The sequence below is a fragment of the Vicugna pacos genome, chromosome 2 (assembly GCF_048564905.1).
Source record: "Vicugna pacos chromosome 2, VicPac4, whole genome shotgun sequence".
Lineage (NCBI taxonomy): Eukaryota > Metazoa > Chordata > Mammalia > Artiodactyla > Camelidae > Vicugna > Vicugna pacos.
The window spans coordinates 30,874,561-30,898,565 of record NC_132988.1 but is presented as its reverse complement, the minus strand read 5'-3'; the positions used below and the strand labels follow the sequence as shown (position 1 = coordinate 30,898,565).

At 33.8% G+C, this 24,005-nt stretch overlaps 1 protein-coding gene across 1 annotated transcript; it reads left to right on the top strand.

Annotated features, from left to right (window-relative positions):
- Nucleotides 1-209: 209 nt before the first annotated feature.
- SLC25A31 (solute carrier family 25 member 31) lies at nt 210-23,442 on the top strand. Its single transcript, XM_006212221.4, has 6 exons — nt 210-629; nt 9,446-9,573; nt 15,436-15,553; nt 17,609-17,763; nt 19,221-19,346; nt 22,503-23,442. The coding sequence occupies exons 1-6, from the start codon at nt 386-388 to the stop codon at nt 22,701-22,703; spliced, it is 972 nt and encodes a 323-aa protein (XP_006212283.1). The 5' UTR covers nt 210-385; the 3' UTR covers nt 22,704-23,442.
- Nucleotides 23,443-24,005: the final 563 nt, after the last annotated feature.

Here is a 24,005-nt window from a genome sequence, read left to right as displayed (position 1 = left end):
CGGTTGGTTTACTACTCCGTCCCAGTTTTGGCTGTTAAATATCCTTACATAGAATTGGCTCTCCCGGGTTCCTTACCGCACCTTCCAGGGTCAGAACCCACTGCCTTACACCGCTGCCCGCGCAGAGACTACCCAGCACTAACACTTCCCCAGACAGCGCCGCGCGGAGGAGTCGCGTGTCGGGAGTCACGTATCTGGCGCCAGGTGGCGGCAGGCGGTTAGAGGCGCCTGCGCAGCTCCACTCCCCTTGGCGCGCTGTTCTCCCAGCGTCCTGTGCGCCGCTTTCCCGCCAGGACGACGCTGAAGCGTTTTCAGCTTCCGTTCGTCGTCTCTCCCGCACTCGTTGTGGGCTGCTGCTGCCTGTTTTTACGTCCGTCGACCCACCATGCAGCGTGATCTTCAGAAGAAGAAGCAGGAGAAGAAGGCGGAAAAGCGGCTCTTTGACACCGGGTCCTTCGGGAAGGACCTGCTGGCAGGCGGGGTGGCGGCGGCTGTGTCCAAGACGACGGTGGCGCCCATCGAGCGGGTGAAGCTGCTGCTGCAGGTGCAGGCGTCGTCCAAGCAGATCAGCCCCGAGGCGCAGTACAAAGGCATGATCGACTGCCTGGTGCGGATTCCTCATGAGCAAGGTGAGTACGGGAGGCCGCCCGCCGCGCCAGCCTCTCTCCAAGCCGGGTCCCTGTCCCTGAAAACGGAGTGGCCGGGAGGGGACGACTGCGAGCGCCACGGCCGTGTGTGTCGGTGGTTAAGTTGGTTTCTTCGGCTTCGATAGTTCGATTTCCTAACCAGTGTAAGAGGCTCTGCTTTCTCACGTCCGAGAAGGCCCACACGTGACCAGTCCTTAGGCAGGGGAGACCGCCATCTTCTCTTTCTAAATTTCTCCTTTGCAGCAGGATTTACACCTCGGTGCACCGTCTCGCTCTGGAGGAAAGTAGTTGACCTCCCAGAATTGAGGGGGGTGCCATTAGGCACTTGGCTGTACGTTAATAGGTGCTTTACGTTGCTTTAATATTTGTTGAAATAATACGTTTAAGAGAAGCATTCCAAATATGGAAACATTGAGGCCTCTCAGTATCTAGTACCTGTTGAGAAAAAAGAGGTTCTGTTTATTCTCAGGAACTATTGAAGACCAGCGCTGCGACTAAAGAAGCAATCACATCTGCATAAATTTGAGGGGCGGGGGGCAAAAAACTCAATAATAAAACGAGTAATATTTTAATGCAGTATTTTTAAAAAATCAAAATTAATGTGAAAACCCCATGATAAGCAAAATATTAAAATTTTAAGTAAAGATTTTTTTATAGTTTTTTTGCTGTTTTTTAAAAAATTATTGGAGTATAGTTGATTTACAATGTGTTAGTTTCAGGTGTACAGCAAAGTGATTCAGTTATACATATATATTCTTTTTCAGATTCTTTCCCGTTATAGGTTATTACAAAACATTGAATAAAGACATAATCAGTATTAATTTCTTATTTGCGTCAAGCGGTCTTTAGCTAAAATTTTGATATTTTTGTTCATTGAGGAGTTTTTTCTATTAATATTGAAGTGTTTTCAAGGAATAAATAATAAAAATGCTTTGTTTTTTGTGTATATTTTTATTGGAGTATAGTGAGTTTACAGTGTTGTATCAATTTCTCATGTACAACATAATGCTTCAGTCATACATGAACATATACATATTTATTTTTATATTCTTTTTCACCATAAGTTTCTACAAGATATTGAATACAGTTCCCTGTGCTATACAGTATGAACTTGTTATTTATTTTATGTATAGTAGTTAGTATCCGCAAATCTCGAACTCCCAATTTATCCCTTCTCACCCTCTTCCCCACCCTGGTAACCATGTTTGTTTTCTATGTCTGTGAGGAGTGTTTTGTTTTATAAATAAGTTTGTTTGTCTTTTTTTTTTTAATTCAACATATAAGTGATATCATGTGGTGTTTTTCTTTCTCTTTCTGGCTTATGTCACTTAGAATGACAATCTCCAGGTCCATCTATGTTGCTACAAATGGCATTATTTTATTTTTTATGGCTGAATAGTAGTCCATTGTATAAGTACACCACAACTTAATTTATCCAGTCATCTGTCGTTGGACATTTAGGTTGTTTCCATGTCTTGGCTATTGTAAATAGTGCTGCTATGAACACTGGGGTGCATGTATTTTTTTGAATTAAGATTCCAAAAATGCTTTGTTAACCATTCATTGCCCTCCTGATTGCAGAATGGCTCCTAAGTTAGCTAAATGGATAAGAGGATAAATTGGTCAGAAATCTCCTATAATTCACCCATATAGTTGGATTCAGTTGAAACCTCTTTATGAACTGTAAAAAGGAAATAGACCTATTTATTGTGTATTCTTAACAAGAAGGGAAGTGGCTTCAACTCCAGTGCAGTCCTTTCTTTCACTCCTATGTCTAGGGCAGGTTACTTTTTCTCCCGTGAAAAAAGAATTCCCTTTCTAGGGATGCAGTTATAACTCTTTTTGACATGTTGGGTGGAGTTTTTAGGATCAAGGGTAGACTCTTAAGGTGTCATTTAACCTGTTGATTTAGAATGCCCCATCTGGAAGCTAAGCTTAAATCTTTCATAGTTAGTGGTTCACATCTCCCCACTTCTGTTTATTTTATCAGAGCAAGGTTCCCACTTTTCTTCTTATTTGCTAATCTGCTTTAAATATTTACTCAGGTAAAGTTAAATAGTCTGGATAGATAGTGCTGAGCAGTGCTAAATCATTTTATATTTTATCATTATATATTTATATTTTCAATATAACTCTTGTAAATTGAGACCCTTCTGAAAATAGTATTCTGGTCCCTACTTTCTGTACTTTCCAAGATGAGATGATCATAAGCAGAATTTTAAAAAAAATATTTTCTATTATATATAAGGCCTTGTTATGAATACACCATGGTATATTCTATGCTAAAGGATTAGTAATTCACAACAGGGTTAATATTGCCATCTAGGGGCATTTTTGGAAACTTGTGAGGAATTTTTTGTTTAGCATGAAGATGAAAGAGTGTAATCCTAAACTGCAGTGGTATGAAAGGCAAAATCCAGGGCTGCTACACATCCTGCTGCTGCTATACGTGGCTGGTCCTACACAACAAAGACTTACCCTGCAACCGAATGACTCAGATCTCCCAGTGGGTATTCATACAGCAGTAAAATCAGTTTATGATTATCTAAGCCTAGAAACTCTGATTTACCTATAAACACAAACTGTCTGTGCTTAGTTCTAGCATACATTGATTCCAGGAATGCAGCTACCATGTAAGTAAAGGGAAGATTGTACTTTGTGTTGTTCAGAATTTTACTGAGAGTTGTTCATCATTGTGAAAACTCATGTCAGCAACTCTGTGTGTGGAATTTAGCCACTTATATCATTTGTAACTATTGAATTCATGATGATTGTGCATATATATAATATACAAATATATTTATTAAGCCCTTTTTTCAGAATGTCACAACTGATTCATTGTAAGTAGAAGCAAGCATCTGACTATTATGTCTATGGTGTGATCATGCCTCACCAATTTACTAGTTAAAATATATATTTTATTATAAATTCCTTTATTTTCTCTTTGTATATCACAGAAATGGCATTACATTGATTTTTTTTTTAATTAGTGAAGAGGTCATAGACTTTGAATTCTGTTTCTAGTTAGTAAAGGAAGCATGGTAACATTTATTATATATAGAAGACTTGAACCTGCGAGGGTTGAAAATCACTGCTAGATCATTCTGGAACTTTACTAGGCAATCAAATTCTGAGACTGTTATTTTCTGGAATTTACCTTTTCTCTCTGTTGTGAAAGTCAAGATACATGGCCATCTCAATGTTCTGAAGTTTCTCTTGTTGTTTGTGTTTGCTTTAATTGTACCGTAACTTTTCCTTTCAAATGGACTGAGTATAAGAGACAGTGAACTTGGAAAGCACAACTACATGCTCTCTACTTTTTACCTTATCTCTTTCTTTACACCTCAAGGAAAGATCTCTTTGTTCTTGCTCTGAATGTAGCTTTAAACATCTCTTTGGGTGTCTTTGATACTTTTTTGTAAGCCTTCCTTTGCTTTTGAAAGCTTCTTCATTTATCCTAACTAATGCTATTCTTAAAGATTTACTCTATTCTTTACTTGATTTTATGACCTTCCAACTTTGTATTTGTACTTTTATTTAGTACTATTTAAGTCTTTATTACACAAATAATGCGTGTTTAATATAAAAAAGTTGGAAAATATAGAGAAGCAAAAAGTTTTTTAAACAATCACTGTTACATCACCCCATTTAATATTTTGGTGTCTATACTATATGATTTTTTGCTTAGCAAAACTGCATCTGTAAATATATTTTTTTGCTTGTTAAATTCTTTTTTGTATATATATATTTACTGAAGTATAGTCAATATATGTGTCAATTTCTATATATTTTAATTAATTTAAATGCTTTATTTAATATATTGTAACATAGCCTTTTAAAGATATTATCTATAGTCTCATTTTTAAGAGCCTACCAGAACTCATTTCTCTTAGGTATTCCTGGCCATGAATTCATCAGCTGTCTTTAATCTGAACTTTTCCAAACGTAATTTTCTGGAGGCTAAAGTAGTGAGGTTTTTACATCTTGAAGATGATGTTTTGGGATATGGAAAGAAAATATTAGGTATACACTTTATCTAAATAAAATGGCAAAATAAACTTTACTGATATTTGGTAAATGAATTGGCGCTGGCACCTATGGTTGGGCCAAATGTCAGTTACATATCATAGGACATTAAGGCATCCTGGAAAAAGAGTAGGAGTTACACAGGGTAGAGGGGATGACAGGTACCCTAAGTTGTTGTACAATAGACATATTGTAGTTTATGTTTGCTCAATTAAATAGATTTATAGAGACTATTTGAATATTTGAAACTGTCAAGAAAACTATTGAAATATAAATTCACATATACTGTTTTTAAGAATGACTTCGCCTGGTTGCCTTGAGATAATAGCAAATGGTAGTATGAAAACGTTGTGATTAGCAAGATATCTGAAAAATACTGATTTTTAACTAGTAACACAAATGCCCAGTTGTGCCCTAATATCTAGAAGTTTTCTCTGACCACCCTATCTAAATAGCCCTTCCTCTTTCTCCATCTTCATATATACTGTTTTTGTTCTTCTGACCACTTGATATATTTTTATAGTTATTATGGGCACCTGATGTATTTATTTGTTCAGTTTCTGTCTTCTCAAAATGTAAGCTCCATAAAACTAAGAGCTTTGTTCCTAGTGCTATCCTCAGCAGGTCCACTGTCCACTTGGTATGAATAAAAGGTTTTGAAATAAAGAATCTTTATCTCGTTATTTAATTTCTCTTTTGGATGTTTTACAGATATACATAGCAGTGCAGTATAGTAGCAAAGATATATAATTTCCTTTTTAAAATATGTACATATTTGAGAGTCATAATTACATTTTCTTTTCCTGATAGGCCTACTGTCAAAACATGTTTGCGCTTGCTAGTCTAGAATACGCAGTTGATCCTTGAACATCATGGGTTTGAACTGTGTGGGTCCACTTATACACGAATTTTTTTTCAGTAGTAAATACTATAGTACTACATGGTCCCTGGTTTGTTGAATCTGTGGTTATAGAACCAGGGATATGGAGGAACCAGATATAGGAGAGCTGACTGCAAGTTATACTTGGATTTTTGATTGCACGGAGAATTAGCGCCTCTAACCCTTACATTGTTCAAGGGTCAACTGTATTCCCAGACATGCCTTGGCATTTCCATTCTTGGCTGGTAAGTTGACCAGCAAATGGCCCAGTAACTTTTTCCCATCAGTTCTATATTAATTCTTAATTATTTTCTCAGAATAAAGTTCAGAGTAGGTTTTTTTCTCCTGTAAATTTAGAAGATATTATTTCTATTTAGTTATTAAGTCAGAAAGCTAAATGTTCTGCTATTAGCAGAGAAATGTATTGCAATACTGTTTTTCACTATCAATTTTGTGATTATATGTTAGGAAACTGCTCTTTTATTCTGTGTGACTAGAGAATCAAATACTCCTACATTTGCATCACTCTTGCTTTTCGTTTGTTTTATTCTGACCAAATAGTACTACTATTTTTATCCAAAACTGATTTTTACATAGAGGCAATAGAGATTTAATAGCTCTAGGTTTGGAGTCAGATAATATCTAGAAAGATCTGGAATCAAATCCAAACCTTTCCCTTACCTTGTAACCTTGAACAGTTTTTATTTAACCTCTCTCAATCTCTATTTCCTCAGCTGTATCCATGGTATATTATTACCCACTTCATATGGTAGTAGTTGTGATGGTTAAACAATACAAAGTCTGTAAAATACTCAACCATGTGTCTGTTGCATAGTTAATGCTCACTAAATTTCAACTCTGTAATCATTTTGAATACATTCATACATTTATAAAATCTGTTCCTCATATTCATTTGTAAATGAATGTATTCGGGATAAATTTGCATTACACATAGAGTAGATTCTTGTAATCTATCTAAAGAATCTGCATAGTACATAATGTACTTAAAGTGTAGTTGAATAAAACCCTGAAATCTGGCCCCAACAAAAAATATTTCTATGGAAAATGCATTCCTGTTTGCACTCTTAGCAAGGACATTGGTGCTCCTAAAAGCATGGTACAGCAGTGAGATGCAAAGAAGGAAATAAGAATGAGTTTTTAAAGTGTGATCTGTGGAAAAAGAGGCTGAAACGAGTTTTTAGCCTGGTAGCTGTAGCTTCAGGGAGTCCATGAATTCTGTGAAATGTATGCAAAAGTATTTTATGTGTGTTAGATTGTATTTTTTCAGATATAACTCATCAAGAGCTGCCAGTTTTCCAGTTATACTTCCAAAGATTTATTTGTTTCTAGATTTTCATTGAGACATTGACAGTGTTTTGATGAATCCTTTAGGTTTTTTCATGCAAATACAATTTTGCTAAAAGGAATACATTATTCTGTCAAGGCTAGAAAACCTCTTTAGGCATAAATCTGGCACTCTTTCATGGTCTCATGTTAATATGCAGATGTCTTTGTCATCAGAATCTTCCATTTATATTCAGTACATTAGCCAAAAATACAAACGTTCATCCTACTCTTATATATGACACTCTTTTGTGAAATAAATATTAATTCAGTACTGCAATCATAATGATAGAATTATAACTAATAACTTATAATCTGATACCCATAATATCTGGGGTTTTTTGGGGGGGGTGCAATGAAACCCATAGTACCTGAATACCATCTAGCCGAATCAGCCATTTCCAAAATGACTATTAATATGAGTCATGTATAAAATGGAAATTCTAATGTATTTTGATACATGACACTTTTTCTTTTCATTTATTAGTGTTTTTTTTTAAACAAATGATGATTTCATCTTAAATCTCACTTGATCAGACTGGCAATTCTCCAGCCAATATGTTCTTCTTTATCCTTTTAAGATTGACTTTATCCTCTGCCAGTAATCTGTTTTTGTATTACTATAAAGTATGGTGTAGAAAACCAGATCTTATTCTTCATTATCATTTACACCATCATATGTTACACTCTGTTTCTCTTCCACAGATCTGACCTCAGAAAATACAGTTGCTTAATTATATTTTTAAATGTTTTTATTTACTATGAAGAACTTAAAAATCACTAAAAATATCTCCAAAAATTAGATTCACCAACTCCCTCAGTAATTCAGTGTGGCCGTAACTAGCAAGAAATATTCTATTATAATTTCCTTACATTTCTTATGTTTTAAGATTTTTATTTTTCTTCCATTAAAGAAAAATTATTGACTTTTCTTAGTACAGAAAATATTCTCATGTTTAAAGTATTTATGGAAAACTACTGCAATTAAGAGACAAAATTATTGAGCCAGATTGCTTGAGTTTGAATTCAAGGTCTACAGTTTTCTAACTGGGCAAGTTACTTAGCTAACTTCTCTCTACCTTAGAAGTTGTTTTAAAATCATTTCATCATATTTAAAATGGGGATATTAGTAATTCCTACCTCATGAGTGATTATGAGGATGAAATGAATAAAAAGCAATTCCTTGAAATTAGTTTTATTGTTTTTGTTAATATAGCCTCAACAATTTTACAGTAATCATTTTCCTTTAAAAAAAAAATAGAGAACTTTATTTACCATACTGCTCTTAAGATTTGTTTCTCTAGAAACCCAAACCTGGAGAAGAGCTTTGGGGACACATGACTTGATTCTAAATCCTGGTTATAGTTTTTAAACTTACAAAAGTTTCAGTTTGTGCATGTATAAAATGAGTACTATAGGAGAACCTGTATCATAAGCATAGGATAATCGAATGAAATTTACATATAAAGCTTTTGCCAGTGCTGGCACATACTAAATGCTAGAAGTTGTAGCTATTACCATTATGTGTTAAATGCCCTAGTGATTATGCCTAGAAACTGAATCAACTTCTAGGATTCTAGATTATTTCTTGACTTCTAGATTATTTCTTGGCTATTAAAAATACTTCTTAATTGTCTTTGTGAAACTGCTTTATATTCAGCTTGAGATTCACGAAGATTCACTGTTTTTTCCCACAGGGTGTACTTACTTATTTAACAAATATGTATCTTTCCCTCTGTGTATTTACCTCATCTAACTTTCAGTTTCTGAGTGCCGGGCCCAGTCAACTGAGATTATTTTCATTTGAATTTTTATTTTTAGAAGACTAGTTCTGAATATTCTGTTCTCCAAACTGGGACTAGAGGTATCCTATTAAGAGTTGCAAAGTAAAGCTATAACAATAACCAGGGGTACTGAAGAGCTAGCCTGTTGTATTCTAGGGCAGCTATGGATTATAAAGGCAGCTCTGAGTTATAAAGGTAACACAATTACTGAATTATAAAGTTTAGTCAATCTATGGAAATTTGAAGTGGGAAGATCTTGAAAGTTTCCTCTAATCTTTCAGGCCTCTGAAAACTGCCTTGAATTGAAAATTGATTCCTTTTTTGGCTAGGTTTCAGAACATAAAGATAAGAGTTATCCCTCATTCTCAGGAGTATGTATACAAAACAATTTTGTTCCAACAGCCTAGTTACCGTAGGAATTGTATTTTCTGATTTGGAAATGAGGCTAAGGGTTACTAGCTTCTCTGACAAATACTAGTAAGCTCTATTTTTCTACTAGTAAAGAGCCTTATATTCAGCTGATAATGCTTTCCATAGGTTTTCAGGTATTCAGGGCTTCTTATTGGAAATTAACAAAACTGGAATGGGGTACATGGAGTTAACTTTCTTTTTTCTTCAGTTGGAGACACATGTAAACTTTCTTTTTTTCTCATAAGAAAAGGTGTAAGTTTTAGATAGTTCAACCAGCCAAGTTTGTTAAAACTATGGCAATTATTTACTAATAATACAATATAAGTTTATATTTAGTATGTTTTCTTCTCTAGGTTTCCTCAGTTATTGGCGTGGCAACTTGGCAAATGTCATCCGGTATTTTCCAACACAAGCTCTAAACTTTGCTTTTAAAGACAAATACAAACAACTTTTCATGTCTGGAGTTAATAAAGAAAAACAGGTAATTTTTTAATTTTATTTTTTATTGGATGAAAGATTTTTTTTAAGTCCATAGTGATTTACAATTTTCACAAGTTTCACACATGTGATTTCATGTAATGAATGCATGGTACCCCTTTTTTTCCCCCTTTGTTGCCCTTTCCCCTCTTCTCTCCCCACTGGTAACCACTAGTTTGTTCTCTATATCTATGAGTCCACTGCTTTTTTGTATTATTCACTAGTTGTAGTTTTTCAGATTCTACATATAAGTGATATCATACAGTATTTGTCTTTATCTGTCTGATTTATTTCACTTAGCATAATGCCCTCCATGTACATCTATGTTGCTGCAAATGGCAAAATTTTCATTCTTTTTTATGGCTGAGTAGTCTTCCAGTGTGTGTGTGTGTGTGTGTGTGTGTGTCTCACATCTTCTTTATCCATTCATCTGCTGATGAACACTTAGGTGGCTTCCCTACCTTGGCAATTGTAAATAATGCTGCTGTGAATACTGTGGTGCATATATCTTTTCGAATTGGTATTTTGGGGTTTTTTTCTGGATATACACCTGAGAGTAGAATTGCTGGGTCATATGGTAGTTCTATTTTTAGGAAAAACCACTAATTATATTTTAATATCTCTAAAATTTTCTAAGGAATAGTTGGATTTCTTACCTGTGGAGTTCTGTTGGGGAAAGAGGTGCTCAAGTGGTGGAAAAAAATAGTAGTTAAAACATTCTATTAGCCTATTATAATATGCATTAAGTTATAGAAGTTACATATGAAAAACATAGAATTATATAAACTTGTACAAATTTCTCTAAACCTCTTAACAGTTTAATAACTACGGGGTCTTTTATCTCAAGGCAATATTTCTCTGATTTAAGTGTTAATTTTTAATATGATTTACATATAATTGTCACTATTCTGCACTAAAAAATTTCAGCATTTAATCTGGTTTTGGTAAGCAAAAAAAAAAAAACAACAAACCAGTCAGCAGCTGTGTATTTCCTACCACTGAAGTAATTTATTTCCTAAAGAAGTAAATTGTTTCTTCTTTATGACTAAGGATCTGTTTAGCTGTGACTAAAATGTGTAGGAAGATCAAATCAAACAAACAGGAAAATGATAAATTTAAGTTAGAGAATTCTCTCTTTTTGTTACAAAAGTGCTTTTCCTTTTCACGATAATCATTCTCTTGGTTACAGAAATCTCACTTTCAAAATTTCCTGCTCATATAAACTGTATACCATTTGTCATGATCTCCATTTCTTTTGTTACCTCGATATACACTAGACCACCTACATTACTCTCAAGGCCTTCCCCTCATCCACCCTCTCTACCCAATCATTCTTTCTTTTTTTCTCTTTCTCTCAACCAACCAACCAACCAAGCTGTCTTAGCAGGTCTTTAAAAGCAACTATTTGTGGACCATTTCTTTGTTGCTACTTCCTTTCATTTCTTTTTAGACCCTTAATTCCCTTTTTTCCACAATTTATATATCATTAGCAAATATATATTTAATATTTTGAACTGTCTATTATGTAGTGCGAGGTATAAAGGTAACAAAGAAAGTTCTTTAGACTTACAGTTGATTTAGCTGTAAGAGTTTTTGAAAATCACCTTTCTGATCCTTAGTTTCCTCATGTGAAAATTGGATATAGTAATACCTACCTCATGAGGTTTAGATGAGTAAGGTTTGGATGAGACTAAACATGTAAAGACACATAAAGTGCTTACAGTTGTGTTGTGCTTTTGTAGTAGGCACTCAGAAAAACGGTTGTCGTCTTTAGCTAGCAGCTCTAATAGTTGGAACTTTTCTTGACTGAGAACCTGTGTCAAAGGTCCCCAAGACCACCTTCATGTTCAGTGGTTCACTAGGACTCAAATAACTCAGAAAAACTATTATACTCATGGTTTATTATTACAAAATGATATAAAGTCAACAAAGGGAAAAAGTGCACAAGACAAGATCCAGAAGAAACTGGGTGCAGGCTTCCAGTTTTCCTCTCTTAGCAGAGCCACCTGGACAGCACTTAATTCTCCCAGCAATAATGTGTGACAACACAATGATGTGTTGCCAAGTAGGGTTGCTCACTTTAGCCATGGTTCCAAGGTTATTTTGGGATTCAGTTGCATAGGCACGTGCAACATGACTGACCTTAGCTGCTCAGTCTCTAGCCACTGCCCCACCCCGCAAGAGGTCAAACTGATACAGTTTAGCCCAAGGTCCCAAGTATACAAAGGGGTGTTCACCATAAATCAGTGTCAGTGTAAACTATCTGGTGTTGCCCAAAGGCTCAGGCATACAAAGATACTCTTATTAGGTAGGATATTCCAAGGGCTCAGAAGGTTATCTCAAAGGAACTGGTCAAGGGTAGTCTCTTTTACCTGGGGGGAAAAAAAAGGTTAGATAGAATTTAAGATACACTTTATAAATCTTTATGCTACATATCATATATGGTTTGGCTTATTTGCTTGTAAGAAGCAAAAACTTACTTCAAGAAAAAGAGGTATTCATTGCAATGATACACTGGCCCTGGAATTTGAACCAAAAGCAGCTCTAGGGATCAAACTATACTGTTTTATCTTTGTCTCCCAGGTCACTTAGTCTATCTCTGTCTCTAAGCTCTGTGTTTACTCATTATTTCCCACTTTTTTTACTTACCTATATATTTTTTTAATGTCTTTTAAGTTCGCCGTTAATATCGTAGTGGTCCCTTCTGACCTTTCAGAAGGTTAGAGGTTCTTTACCTGGGATCCATGTGCTCTAGAGGAATAACTTAAACAGCTCATACAACTTAATAACAAAAACAAACACCCCAAACCAAAAATGAGCAGAAAACCTAAACAAGCAGTTCTCCAGTGAAGACATACAAATGGCCAATAGGCACATGAAAAAATACTCAGTGTCACTAATTATCAGAGAAATGCAAATCAAAACTACAATGAGCTATCACACCAATTAGAATGGCCATCATTCAAAAGTCCACGAACAATAAATGCTGGAGAGAGTGTGGAGAAAAGGGAACCCTCCTACACTGTTGGTGGGAATGTAGTTTGGTGCAGCCATTATGGAAAACACTATGGACATTCCTCAAAAAATTAAAAAAAGGCTTACCATATGATCCAGCAGTCCTACTCCTGGGCATATATCTGCAATAAACTGTAATTCAGGAGATACATGCACCCCAGTGTTCACAGCAGCACTACTTACAATAGCCAAGACATGGAAACAACCTAAATGTCCATTAACAGATGACTGGATAAGAAGTTGCAGTGAGTATATATGATATATGTGTGTGTGTGTGTGTGTGTGTGTGTGTATAAAATGTACGTGTGTGTGTATGTTACAACAGAATACTACTCAGCCATAAAAAAGAATAAAATGCCATTTGCAGCAACATGGATGGACCTAGAGATCATCATTCTAAGTGAAGCCAGAAAGACAAATACCATATGATATCACTCATATGTGGACTCTTAAAAAAAAAAAAAAGAAAAAAAGAGGACACTAATGAACTCATCTACAAAACAGAAACAGACTCTCAGACATAGTAAACAATCTTATGGTTCTCAGGCTAAAGGGGATGGGAGGGGATAAATTTGGGAGTTTGAGATTTGTAAATGATAACCACTATATATAAAAATAGATAAACAAATTTCTTCTGTATAGCAGAGGGAACTATATTCAGTATCTTATAATAACCTTTAATGAAAAAGAATATGAAAATGAATATATATATATATATGCATGACTGGAGCATTATGCTATACATCAGAAATTGACACATTATAATTAACTATACTTAATAAAAAATAAATAAAAAACAAAAGTATATGTTTATATATGTGTGATTTGTACTGGAAGAGTATCTATAGCTTTCAACAGTCTCAGAGCCGACTAAAACCTAAAAAAAGCTATTTAATATTTCCATTTCTTCCTTACTGCTAACTGGCATAGACTTTCAAGACATAAACTCTGACCCAGCTCCTCTTTTTCTACCAGATTATGTATTGTCTATTAGACTGTGGATTAGCTACTCTGGGGTCAGAATCAACCTTTTGGTCTAATTATCTCTTTGTGATTATGACACATGACTACCTTTACAGTAGAACTTATTTGTTTCACTTAAAAGAAGCCATAGGAGTCTGAGTACCCTTCATTTAACAAATATTTATTGAAAGCATTACTATTACTCTGGGCAAGGCCCTGTGACTTGCTTTGTAAAATAAAAAAAAAGAATCCTAGCCTCAAAAAAAGGTATTTAACCCAAATGTCCATGAACTGAAGAATGGATAAATAAAATGTGGTAAATCCATGTAATGAAATATTTGTCAATAAAAAGTAATGAAGTGCTAACACATGCTGCAATGTGGATGAACCTTGGAAACAAGTTATATGACAGAAGCCAATCACAAAAGATTGTATTCTGTGTTTTTCCATGTATAGGAAATATCCTATAGAAATGTTCTAAAATAGGCAAATCTATAGAGACAGAAAGTAGCTTAATGGTTATCTAGGGGGATGGGGAGGACGTGGAGTGAGTGCTGATGGGTACAAGGTTTCTTTTTGGGGTGATGAAAATGTTCTGAAACTGATAATGGTTGCACAACTCCATGAATATGCTAACAATCCATTGAATTGAATACTTTGCATGAGTGAACTGTTTGGTGTATAAAAAATATGTCAATAAGTAAAAATTAATAATTTTGGCCTGAAGACATTTATTGTCTGTAGAAGGTAAGAGGTTAAGACAAGACAGGTACACAAATAACTATAAATGAAGAGTAGAAAGTAATTGTAAATACTGTTAAAAAAAAATGAGAATCTGAAACATGATGACACATTTTACATATTGGTCACATGATTCATCTTTAATTCTCTGAGAGATGAAGTGGGAAGAGAATATGATTACATACAGTTTTGAGTGGATTGGAGATAAGAGATTTCATGGAAGAAATAGAATTTGAATTAGAGCATAAATCAATAACTTTTTACTTTTAAAAGACAGGAAGAAAATTAAAAGATAAGAAGGGCATCCAAGCTAAGAGAAAATTGACAGTTCAAAAGCATCTGAGACTTAAAACTGTTGTTAGAAATAAGAGACAGGCAAGCAAGAAACTCAGCTTGATTAGATTCTTACTCACTTTAATATATTTAATGGTTACAGTAGCCTTGTACCCTAGATTTTCTATAACAGTGCCAATTCATATATTCCTTATTTCTCCAGTAAGCTCTAGATGTTGAAAAGCAGTTTACTGGACCTAAGCAGGGCATATTTCAAATGTTCATCAAAAAGAACCTCAACAGCCCATGTGAACTAGTAGATCAGAAAGGCCTAACTTATTTGTCACTAAACCACAATAAAATGATTTCTGCCAATTTTCATTTTGGCATTGGAACTTAATATATATATTTGAGCTGATTAAATGTATTTCTACTTAAATTACAAAGTGAAATTGTGGCATTACGATGTATCACTGTCCACCTCCCCTGCCACCAATCAAGGGAACAACTAAAGCCTCCACAGATGCCTAACATTTTAGTCATAACTAACATATTGTTAACAAAAAAGTTTATACAGTCTGAGCAGCTGATTATCTTTTGTGGCCTCTTTTGCTAATTTGGGCCACTTTTGCTGGAGGACATTAAAATATCTTAGAATTTCAGTATGCCAGCATCTAAGCTGTATTTCCCAGACCACCTGGAAAGAAACAAAGGCTACATGGACATGAGCAGTATTTTGGATATTATATGTGTTGTTATAGCTGTTTACTTATAAGAGCAGTTGGTAAAGCTGGCTCTTTAACCTCTATAAAGATAAGAATTTAAAAATCAGATTCTGTAGTTTAATAACCACTTTTTAAATAATATGTTTCAGTTCTGGAGGTGGTTTTTGGCAAACCTGGCTTCTGGTGGAGCTGCTGGGGCAACATCCTTATGTGTGGTATATCCGCTAGATTTTGCCCGAACCCGATTAGGTGTTGATATTGGAAAAGGTATGGGAGTTTTAGAAATACTAACTTTTCCTTCTTTGTGTTTTGAACACTGTATTATTTGCTGTAGAGTTATACTATAACAGCAATGTTGGATACAGTCTAAAAATTTTATTTTCAACCAAATGGTAAAGTTACAGACCCTAAAGATTACTACTTTTTTCTTTCCCCTTAAAAGAGGGAAGAGGAAGGTCAACACTGTAGTAACAAAAGAGCAAGGACAAAATCTGCTTATAAATTACTTCTAGGTGGTTTTTGTTTTGTTTTGTTTTGTTTTGTTTGAAAGCCGCCTGCTAGATCCCTTACATTTATTGCTGCCTTGACTGTGGCTCCTGTCTGGATTACCTGTGTAACTCCCATCCTAGAGATTCCCTTTCCCTCTGCCCTTCTTATTTTATTTATCACATCTTACTGTGTTTTTGTTTTGGTAGATTATGTTCTTTGGTAGCTTTCTAAAAGCTTTCTGAGAAGGGTGGATAGGAGATAAATTGAGATCTTGCATATCTAAAGATGTCTGTGTTTCACTCTCAATGTTTGGCTGTATATAAAATTCTGGTTTTAAAATTGTTTCTTTCACAATTTTGAAAGAATTTCTCTGGGTTCTTGTTTCTAATACTGCTCTTAAGAAATACTGCTGATCCTTTTGTATGTGGCTTGTTTTTCTTTTTAATTACCTTATATCCCTGATGATCTGACATTCACAATGATGTATCTTTGTGTGAGTCATTTTCAGTACTTGTGCGGGTAACTCAGTTGGCCCCTTTCAATCTGGAGCCTTATGTTCAGTTATGAGGTTGACAGAGCTTCCTACTCAGGGTGAGGTTGTAGATTTTGAGCATACAGGTGCTACTTTGCTCCCACCACAATAGTGCTTAATTCCTCTAATTTTATCTCTTTCTTTGGTTATTGGGGTCAAATGGCTCACTTCTCGAAGATGTCTCCCTCTGCAGGAAACTAGGTTTCAACTTTTCTCCATTTAGTGAGTTACTGCTCTACCTCCTTTCCATCTTGCTAAAATTTGTGGCTTTTAATCTCTTGTCATGTACTCTTCTTTGCTTATATGGCTTTGAAACTGTTTTATTCCTTTATTATAATTTTAATAGAATTTATTAAGGGGGCTGAGGTTCATTCAACATATTTATTGAGTGCTTGCTGGGAACTAGGCATTGCCTGAGATACAGGATATGTGTGTGTAACACACGCGCGTGGCGCACACACACCATATTAAACATGGAGCTCATGGTTCATGTACCTTACAGTCTAGTGGAAATCACAAGTAATAAAAAAAAGACTAAAGTTTACTGCCACTTAGCAATAAATGCCATGAAAAAAACTTAGGAGAAGAGAGTGACATCATTTTAAATGATGAGAGACAATGCCTCAGAAGGGGTGGCATTTGAACAAAGATGAAAATTTGAGTTTCATCTATCATGTTTAACTGGCAGTCCAAATTTTCTTAATATTATAAGAAAGTGAAAATAGCATATGTATCTTGTTTAATTTCAATTCGATAGCTTTGTTTTCTCAAAATTGGGAGATTGTATTCTGTATATAATATTCGTAAAATATTTTCAAGGAGTTCTAGATCAAGGGAAAATAAAGACAAAACTGGCAAACACTAGAAAAATATGACACCTTATCTAAAATGTTAATGATTCTCAAAGTTGCTAGTTTTTAGCTTTGTCTTTTTGCTTTATCTGTCTTTTCACTCTTCAACTGAAGGAAGTTGTAGTTTTTCATGCCTAAATATTTTTTGAATGACAACTAGTTACTTCTGGTAATTTTATTAAAATGTTTTAAGCCAGTCAGATTGCTTGAATTAGATTGCTTTCATAGGAAGTTAATATTTTCAGTTAAAATCTTTTAAGATCTACTTGAAATCTTATTTATCTTTAAATGAATGGGAAGGTTTTGATGTGTGCTTTTTTTTGTTAGAAGATTCCTAAATGTCAGTTCCAGATAATTTGAATCTGTAAAGTGTTTACATTAATTTACTCTGATTAATGTGTTTATCTGATACATAACTTTACTAATAAATTTTAAATGACTTTATTTTAGGTCCTGAAGAGCGACAATTCAAGGGTTTAGGTGACTGTATTATGAAAATAGCAAAATCAGATGGAATTGTTGGTCTATACCAAGGGTTTGGTGTTTCAGTTCAGGGCATCATTGTGTACCGAGCCTCTTATTTTGGAGCTTATGACACAGTTAAGGTAATTTGGTGCTTTCAGTAGTATATATTAAATAAATGGTTTGTTTCTTTTTATTGTTCTAATTAGTAATATGTTCAGCTTGTGTGTTTACTCTTAATTATAGAAATCAAAATAAATGATGATGTAAGAGACATTATAGCCTTCTGTTTAATCTCTATTTTGCCGTAACTTAATTAAATTATAACTGTATTATGGCTCTTAGTTTGGATGTAAAGCATACATACAAACATTGAGTTTTTGTACAGTTTGTACTGAAAGATTCAAATAGAACACATGCTAATTAGGCTTATATCATAATTAAATCTTTGGTATATAGGAAGGCATCTTCTAACAGTTTTTCTGATTTTACATTCACTTTATTATCACTTTTTACATGCATATTATCAGTTTTATATCATTGGAAAGTAGGCAAGGCATAATTAATTAGTTAAATACAGTAAATGCTACTGTAGCTCAGTTATCTATTGGGTACTATTAGATTCTATACTGTATTCTGTAGGTTGCTCTGCAATTTGCCTTTTCATTTCAGATTTTAATAGCACTTCAGTAAGGTAGGAAAGAGAAAGATGTAACAATGGCTACCATTTTTTTAGCTATTACTTAGTTTTGGAAACTTGTTAAGTATGCTGTGTCCTCGCAGTTATCTACGAGCTTTTAATATACCCCATTTTAAAGATAAATAACGTAGGAATGGCTAAGTAAGTGGCAAGCATAAATCCCATGCTCTTAATCACTATAGGGAAATGCTTCTGAAAGGAAACAATGAAATTAATGTCAGTATTATTTACTAAGTAAGATTAAAACTTGAGGGAAATTTTATAATAGTTTTATATTTTATCTCTGCTCTCCATCATTAGTGTAAATGCAGTTGAATGTAGTTTTTACTGTGGTCTGGACATACTACTTTTAGTTTGTAGTGTACTTTTTAGACAGATTAATAGATAAATGGAAATTAAAGGATCTTATGTATGTTTATTTAATCACAGAAAAATTTCTATTTACTCTCCCTCTGCTTTTCTGTTATCACCTGTGGTAGTTGTGAAATTTAGAATGTTTTTCACTAGCTTAGAGCTTTAAAGCTGCTTATCAAATATCATCTGTTAATGGTAACAGGCATTCTTTCATCTTTTCCAACTTTATGAGTAGGAACCATGGAATAATTTTTTTTGGTCACTGGCTGCTATCTGCCCTAGTTTTCAGTGCCATTAATAACAGATCTCCTTTAATAGCAAATATGCTATCCTTTTTCAAATATGCTTTAGCCATGTGTGAGACTCTCCTTTCTTGTTGATCTCCTGCTATTATTTTAATCTTTCCGCATTAAATCCAGCTGGTTTTTTTTATTGCATTTTAAATGTAATCCAGCCCTCTTTCATATATTTGTAGAATTATACTCTGACTGAAGATTTAAGATGTTTTGGAAATTTAGATAGTTACTTGATAATTTTTCTTTCTAGGGCTTATTACCAAAACCAAAGGAAACTCCATTTCTTGTCTCCTTTTTCATTGCTCAAGTTGTGACTACATGCTCCGGAATACTCTCTTATCCCTTTGATACAGTTAGAAGACGTATGATGATGCAGGTACTTCTATCTTATTTGTAAGCTTAATTGAATTTTTCAGTATCTCTGATATTCAGGTATAAATTATTAAAATTTTAGAGAAATTTTGGCTGAAAGCTATAGGCTGTTTGTTTTACTTATTAAAATAAATGCATGCATGACATACTCTGTCTTGCGTTCTTTCCTATCCCAAAACAGCCATCATGCAGCAAAGTTTCTTCCATGTCTATTATCAGAACTGAAATGCCTTTCACTCCTATAGAGTGTATTGTTTGGAGGGAAGAGGGGTATGGCAGAGAATGGATGAGCATGTGTCTATTTTAACTGAATATTAGATTAAGTAGAATAAACCCAATCACAGGCCACTGACATACATAATCATTTGTTGTAATATATTTTAATAAAAGTAAATGATTTTTAACTCCAAGGATGAAAACTTGTTTATAATGATGTATGTTCTAAATATAAATCCCCAAACCAAAATTTTGATGCAGTCTCCATTATTGTTATTTGCTACATTCATTCATTCAGCAAATAATAACCAAGCTATGGTGACACAAATAAAATAAGGCAGAACCTGCACCCAAATTCATAGCATGGTATTGAACGCATACTGTTAATGGTTTAAATAGAAATGTGCATAGGTTCCAGGAATGCAATAGAGGAGGGGTGCCCAAATGCTTAAAGTGATTGGATATGACCTCTTAGAGAGCTAAATCTCAGAAATAATTTTTCTCCAGACAGTGAGACAGCATTCTCAGCAGAGGGTAAAAAACATACCTAGAGGTATGGCTTGAGAAGTATTAAGTAGTTCAGTATACCCATATGATAAATTTCATGAAAATAATGAGGCCAGAAAGCTATGTTTATTATGTGCCAGAACTGTCCTAAGCATTTTACACTTTAACTCATTTAATTCTCAAAACAATGTTGTGAGGTGTAGTTACTATCATTATCCTTATTATCTTCTACAAAATGGTCCTGGAAGAACCCAATAAGCCATCTGAAAGAGTAAAACATATCTAACCTATTATGTCATTCATGGAATATTCTTAAAGCTGTTCCTTTTATATCTGTTTCTTCTTGATCTATGTCAAGCTGTAGGTTAATACATTGACAAACTTTTTAAAATGGAAAATTAATTTGCATATAGACTGTGGATTAGGTAAATGGTACTACATAAATTTTACATTTTCTGATTTCGATAACTGTACTTTGGGTATGAAGGAAAATATACTTATTCTTAGAAAGTGCACACTAAAGTGTTTAAACATAAGGGGCATGATATCTGTAACTTACTATCAAAATAATTCAGAAAAAAATTGTGTGGGTTTCTAAATATATGTGTGCATTGCTGTATGTATAAAACATAATACCACTGCTGGATGGCTTCAACAACATAAATTTATTTTCTAACAGTTCTGGAGGTTACAAGTCTGAATCAAGGTGTCCAGCAGGGTTGGTGTCTTCTCAAAGTCCTTTTTCTGTTTCTCTTCTTATAAGGATGGTCATGTTGGATTAGGGCCCACCCTAATAAGCTCATTTAACCTTTATTTTTATAAAGACTCTGTCTCTAAATATAGTTATATTCTGAGGTTCTGAGGTTAGGACTTCAATATATGAATTTTGTGGGGACACAATTCATAACAGTATTCTTTCAATTTTGTATTTTGATTTTATATCCCACAACTTGTTAAACTCGATAATACAAACCCTAATCTATCTGTACACCCTTTGAAGTCTGTTTTTATTTTAAATACCCACAGGTGTTAAATATAATCTGCTAATCATACTGGTTTTTTTCCCTTCCTTATCAATTATTATACCTTTTATTCCTTTTCTTGCCTTTCTGCACTGGTTGAGACCTCTGATTCAATGCTACATGAAAGAAGTAATAACTGGCAACCTGGTTTTGTTCCTAATCTTACTAGGAATGCCTTCAGTGTTACAAAGTTTAATGTTAGCTATGGATTCTTTGTAATTATGCCTTTATCATGTCATGGCTGTTCCTTTCTGTTTGGATTACAATAATTTTTAATCATAAATAGTGGTCATGTTCTACACCTAGATGATCATATCATTTCTCTCTTTTCATATGTTAATATATATTGTATTACATTAATTAGTTTTCCAGAGCTAAACCAACCTTATATGCCTGGGATAAATCCAGTTTAGTCGTGATACATTGTATTTTTTTCCCCTTCTGTATTTGATTTGCTAGTTTTTGTTCATTATCTTTGCATACATGGTTTCTGTGACATTGGAGTGTTGTTTTTCTTTCTTGCGTTATCCTAGTCTAATGTTAGTATCAGACCTATGCAAACCTCTAAAAATATGTTGGGGAGTCTCCTCACTTTTTCTCTTCTCTGGAGTAATTTCTGTAAAAGTAGAATTAAATGCTCATTGAATGTTTAGTAGAACTCACATATAAAGTCATCTGGACATGGGGTTTTCTAATTTATAGGAAGATTTTCAACAACTGATTGAATATCTTCAGCAAATTTAGTATTATTCCAGTGTTTTAAGGAACTTATCCATTTCTTCTGAGTTTTCAAAATAACTGTCATAAAGTCTTTCATATCATCATCTTGCTCTTTCTTAATCTCTGGGTCATCTGCAGTGATGTTCCCCTTGCCACTTATAACAATTTGGGGGCCTTTTCATGCTTTTCCTGAAATAATGTGTCCAGAAATTTGTCAAAGTATTTCAGATAACTAACTTTTGACTTTTTATGCTTTCTGTTGGATCTATTGGCTCTTTCATTTCTCACGGTTAAACTTACATTCAAGCTGCATCTCACAAATTTAGTTGAGGAGTGGTTATTATTGGGTTTCAAATTTTTTCTAAGATGTGTTTTTCTTAATATCCAAATGTATTTTTCTAGGTATCTTTTTTGCTATTGACTTCTCACTTAATTGCAGTGTGTTGAGAGGATAAATCATGGTATGTGATGTCATTTAAAAAATTTTTTTAAGCCTAACATATGGTTATTTTTCAAGTTGTGCCTGAAAAGTATGAGTATTCTTCAATCACTGGGTACAGTACTCAATATATGATCCATTAACTCAACATACTTACTCAACACAGTGTTAATTGTAATCTGTCCTTAGTGCTGAATAAAGTCTGTCTTAAGATAAAACACAATAAGATAATGGCAAACTATTTTTCTTTATATAGAGTGGTGAGGCTGAACGGCAATATAAAGGAACTTTAGACTGCTTTGTGAAGATATACCAACGTGAAGGAGTCAATGCATTTTTTCGTGGTGCCTTCTCCAATATCCTTCGTGGTACAGGGGGTGCTTTGGTGTTGGTATTATATGATAAAATTAAAGCATTCCTTAATATTGATATTAGAGGTAGTTCATCAGGAGATTAAATTGAGAAATGCATATAGTTAACTTATTAAACATACAAATAACATAGCTGCCATTTGTATATATTTTGATAGTGTGTTATATTACTGTCAGTATTTTCTTAAAGTACTAATTCTGCAATAAAGCATAGGCTTTTTTTTCAAGGATTTAAATACTAGAAATTAGAAAAATGTGGTTTACTTCCTACTTAGAGTCAAATTCACTTTAATGAGAAATCTTACTTATTATAAGTGGTATATGTTACTTATATTCATTTAAAATCTTTTCTTACTTTTGTGATAAAAACTAAAATGTATAATGCTAAAATCCAAGAAATGAAAGTATCTCCTTTTAAAATGATACTCTTTTAAATATAATCTCTCCCCATCTTTTAAAATCATATATGACAGATATTTCTTAAAAGCTTATTGGAGATATCATGATAGCTATGGGCATAAGTAAGCTTTCTTCTGTAACATCTATACTAAGGCAGCTCAGTTATTACTGTGTATAGTGTTTATGGTATCACATAGCTTTTAATAAGCACAGATCCTAGATCTGATCATAAAAAAATTGATAATGACTTTAATGACACTGTAAACCTGTAGTTGGAAAGGAAAAGATGAAAATGGCATATCTGCCAACTTTTATCTTTAAAATAAATAAAATCTTGCAAATAAAATCTTGGAACAAGAAATATCCCCTTGAAAATTAGTTTGTGTACTTTGTATTAATGACAATAAAGGAAGTTTAAAACTGTTAGTTCTGAGTTTTATTTTCCTTGATTCTGACTTTATTAAGAAGCAGAGAGTATTATTTTTTCAGAATTGGTAACTGGCTTAAAGACAGAAAAGAGGGTTTCCAGTGTTTTCATACAGGAGTCTGTCTTATTTCTCAGAAATGTTGTAGAAGATAGTACATTTGAAACCCCCAAGACATTAACATTTTAGTGCGTAAAGGAATATTAAACTAATGGGGATAAAATATGGGAAGATTTTTATGAGGCTGTGAGTGGGCAAAACCAAAATGAGGTACATGAACTTCCTGTTGCATATGGCAAAGTATCTTTTTAGGAAAATAATCCAAACTATATGTTTTAATATATTAGTGTTATCACTTGAGAAAAAAATTAACTTTTGAAAACTCATGTTTTCTTGCAGCAGTCAACATAAGATAAAGTTACAGAAACAAAATAAAATATGTTTTCCTTTCCTTCTACACTATCAGTTCTGTTTACCATAACAAAAGGAAGATTTAAGAAGGCCCAAAGAAAAGTGATTAAAATAATGCAATATTAGGAATAGTCTCCCATATAAAGTAAGAAA

Excerpts from the sequence above, each read along its gene's own strand:
- SLC25A31 (XM_006212221.4), top strand. The coding sequence starts at position 386 with ATGCAGCGTGATCTTCAGAAGAAGAAGCAGGAGAAGAAGGCGGAAAAG. Across the intron at positions 9,574-15,435 it reads GAGTTAATAAAGAAAAACAG|TTCTGGAGGTGGTTTTTGGC; the intron begins GTAATTTTTTAA and ends AATATGTTTCAG. Across the intron at positions 19,347-22,502 it reads GAAGACGTATGATGATGCAG|AGTGGTGAGGCTGAACGGCA; the intron begins GTACTTCTATCT and ends TTCTTTATATAG.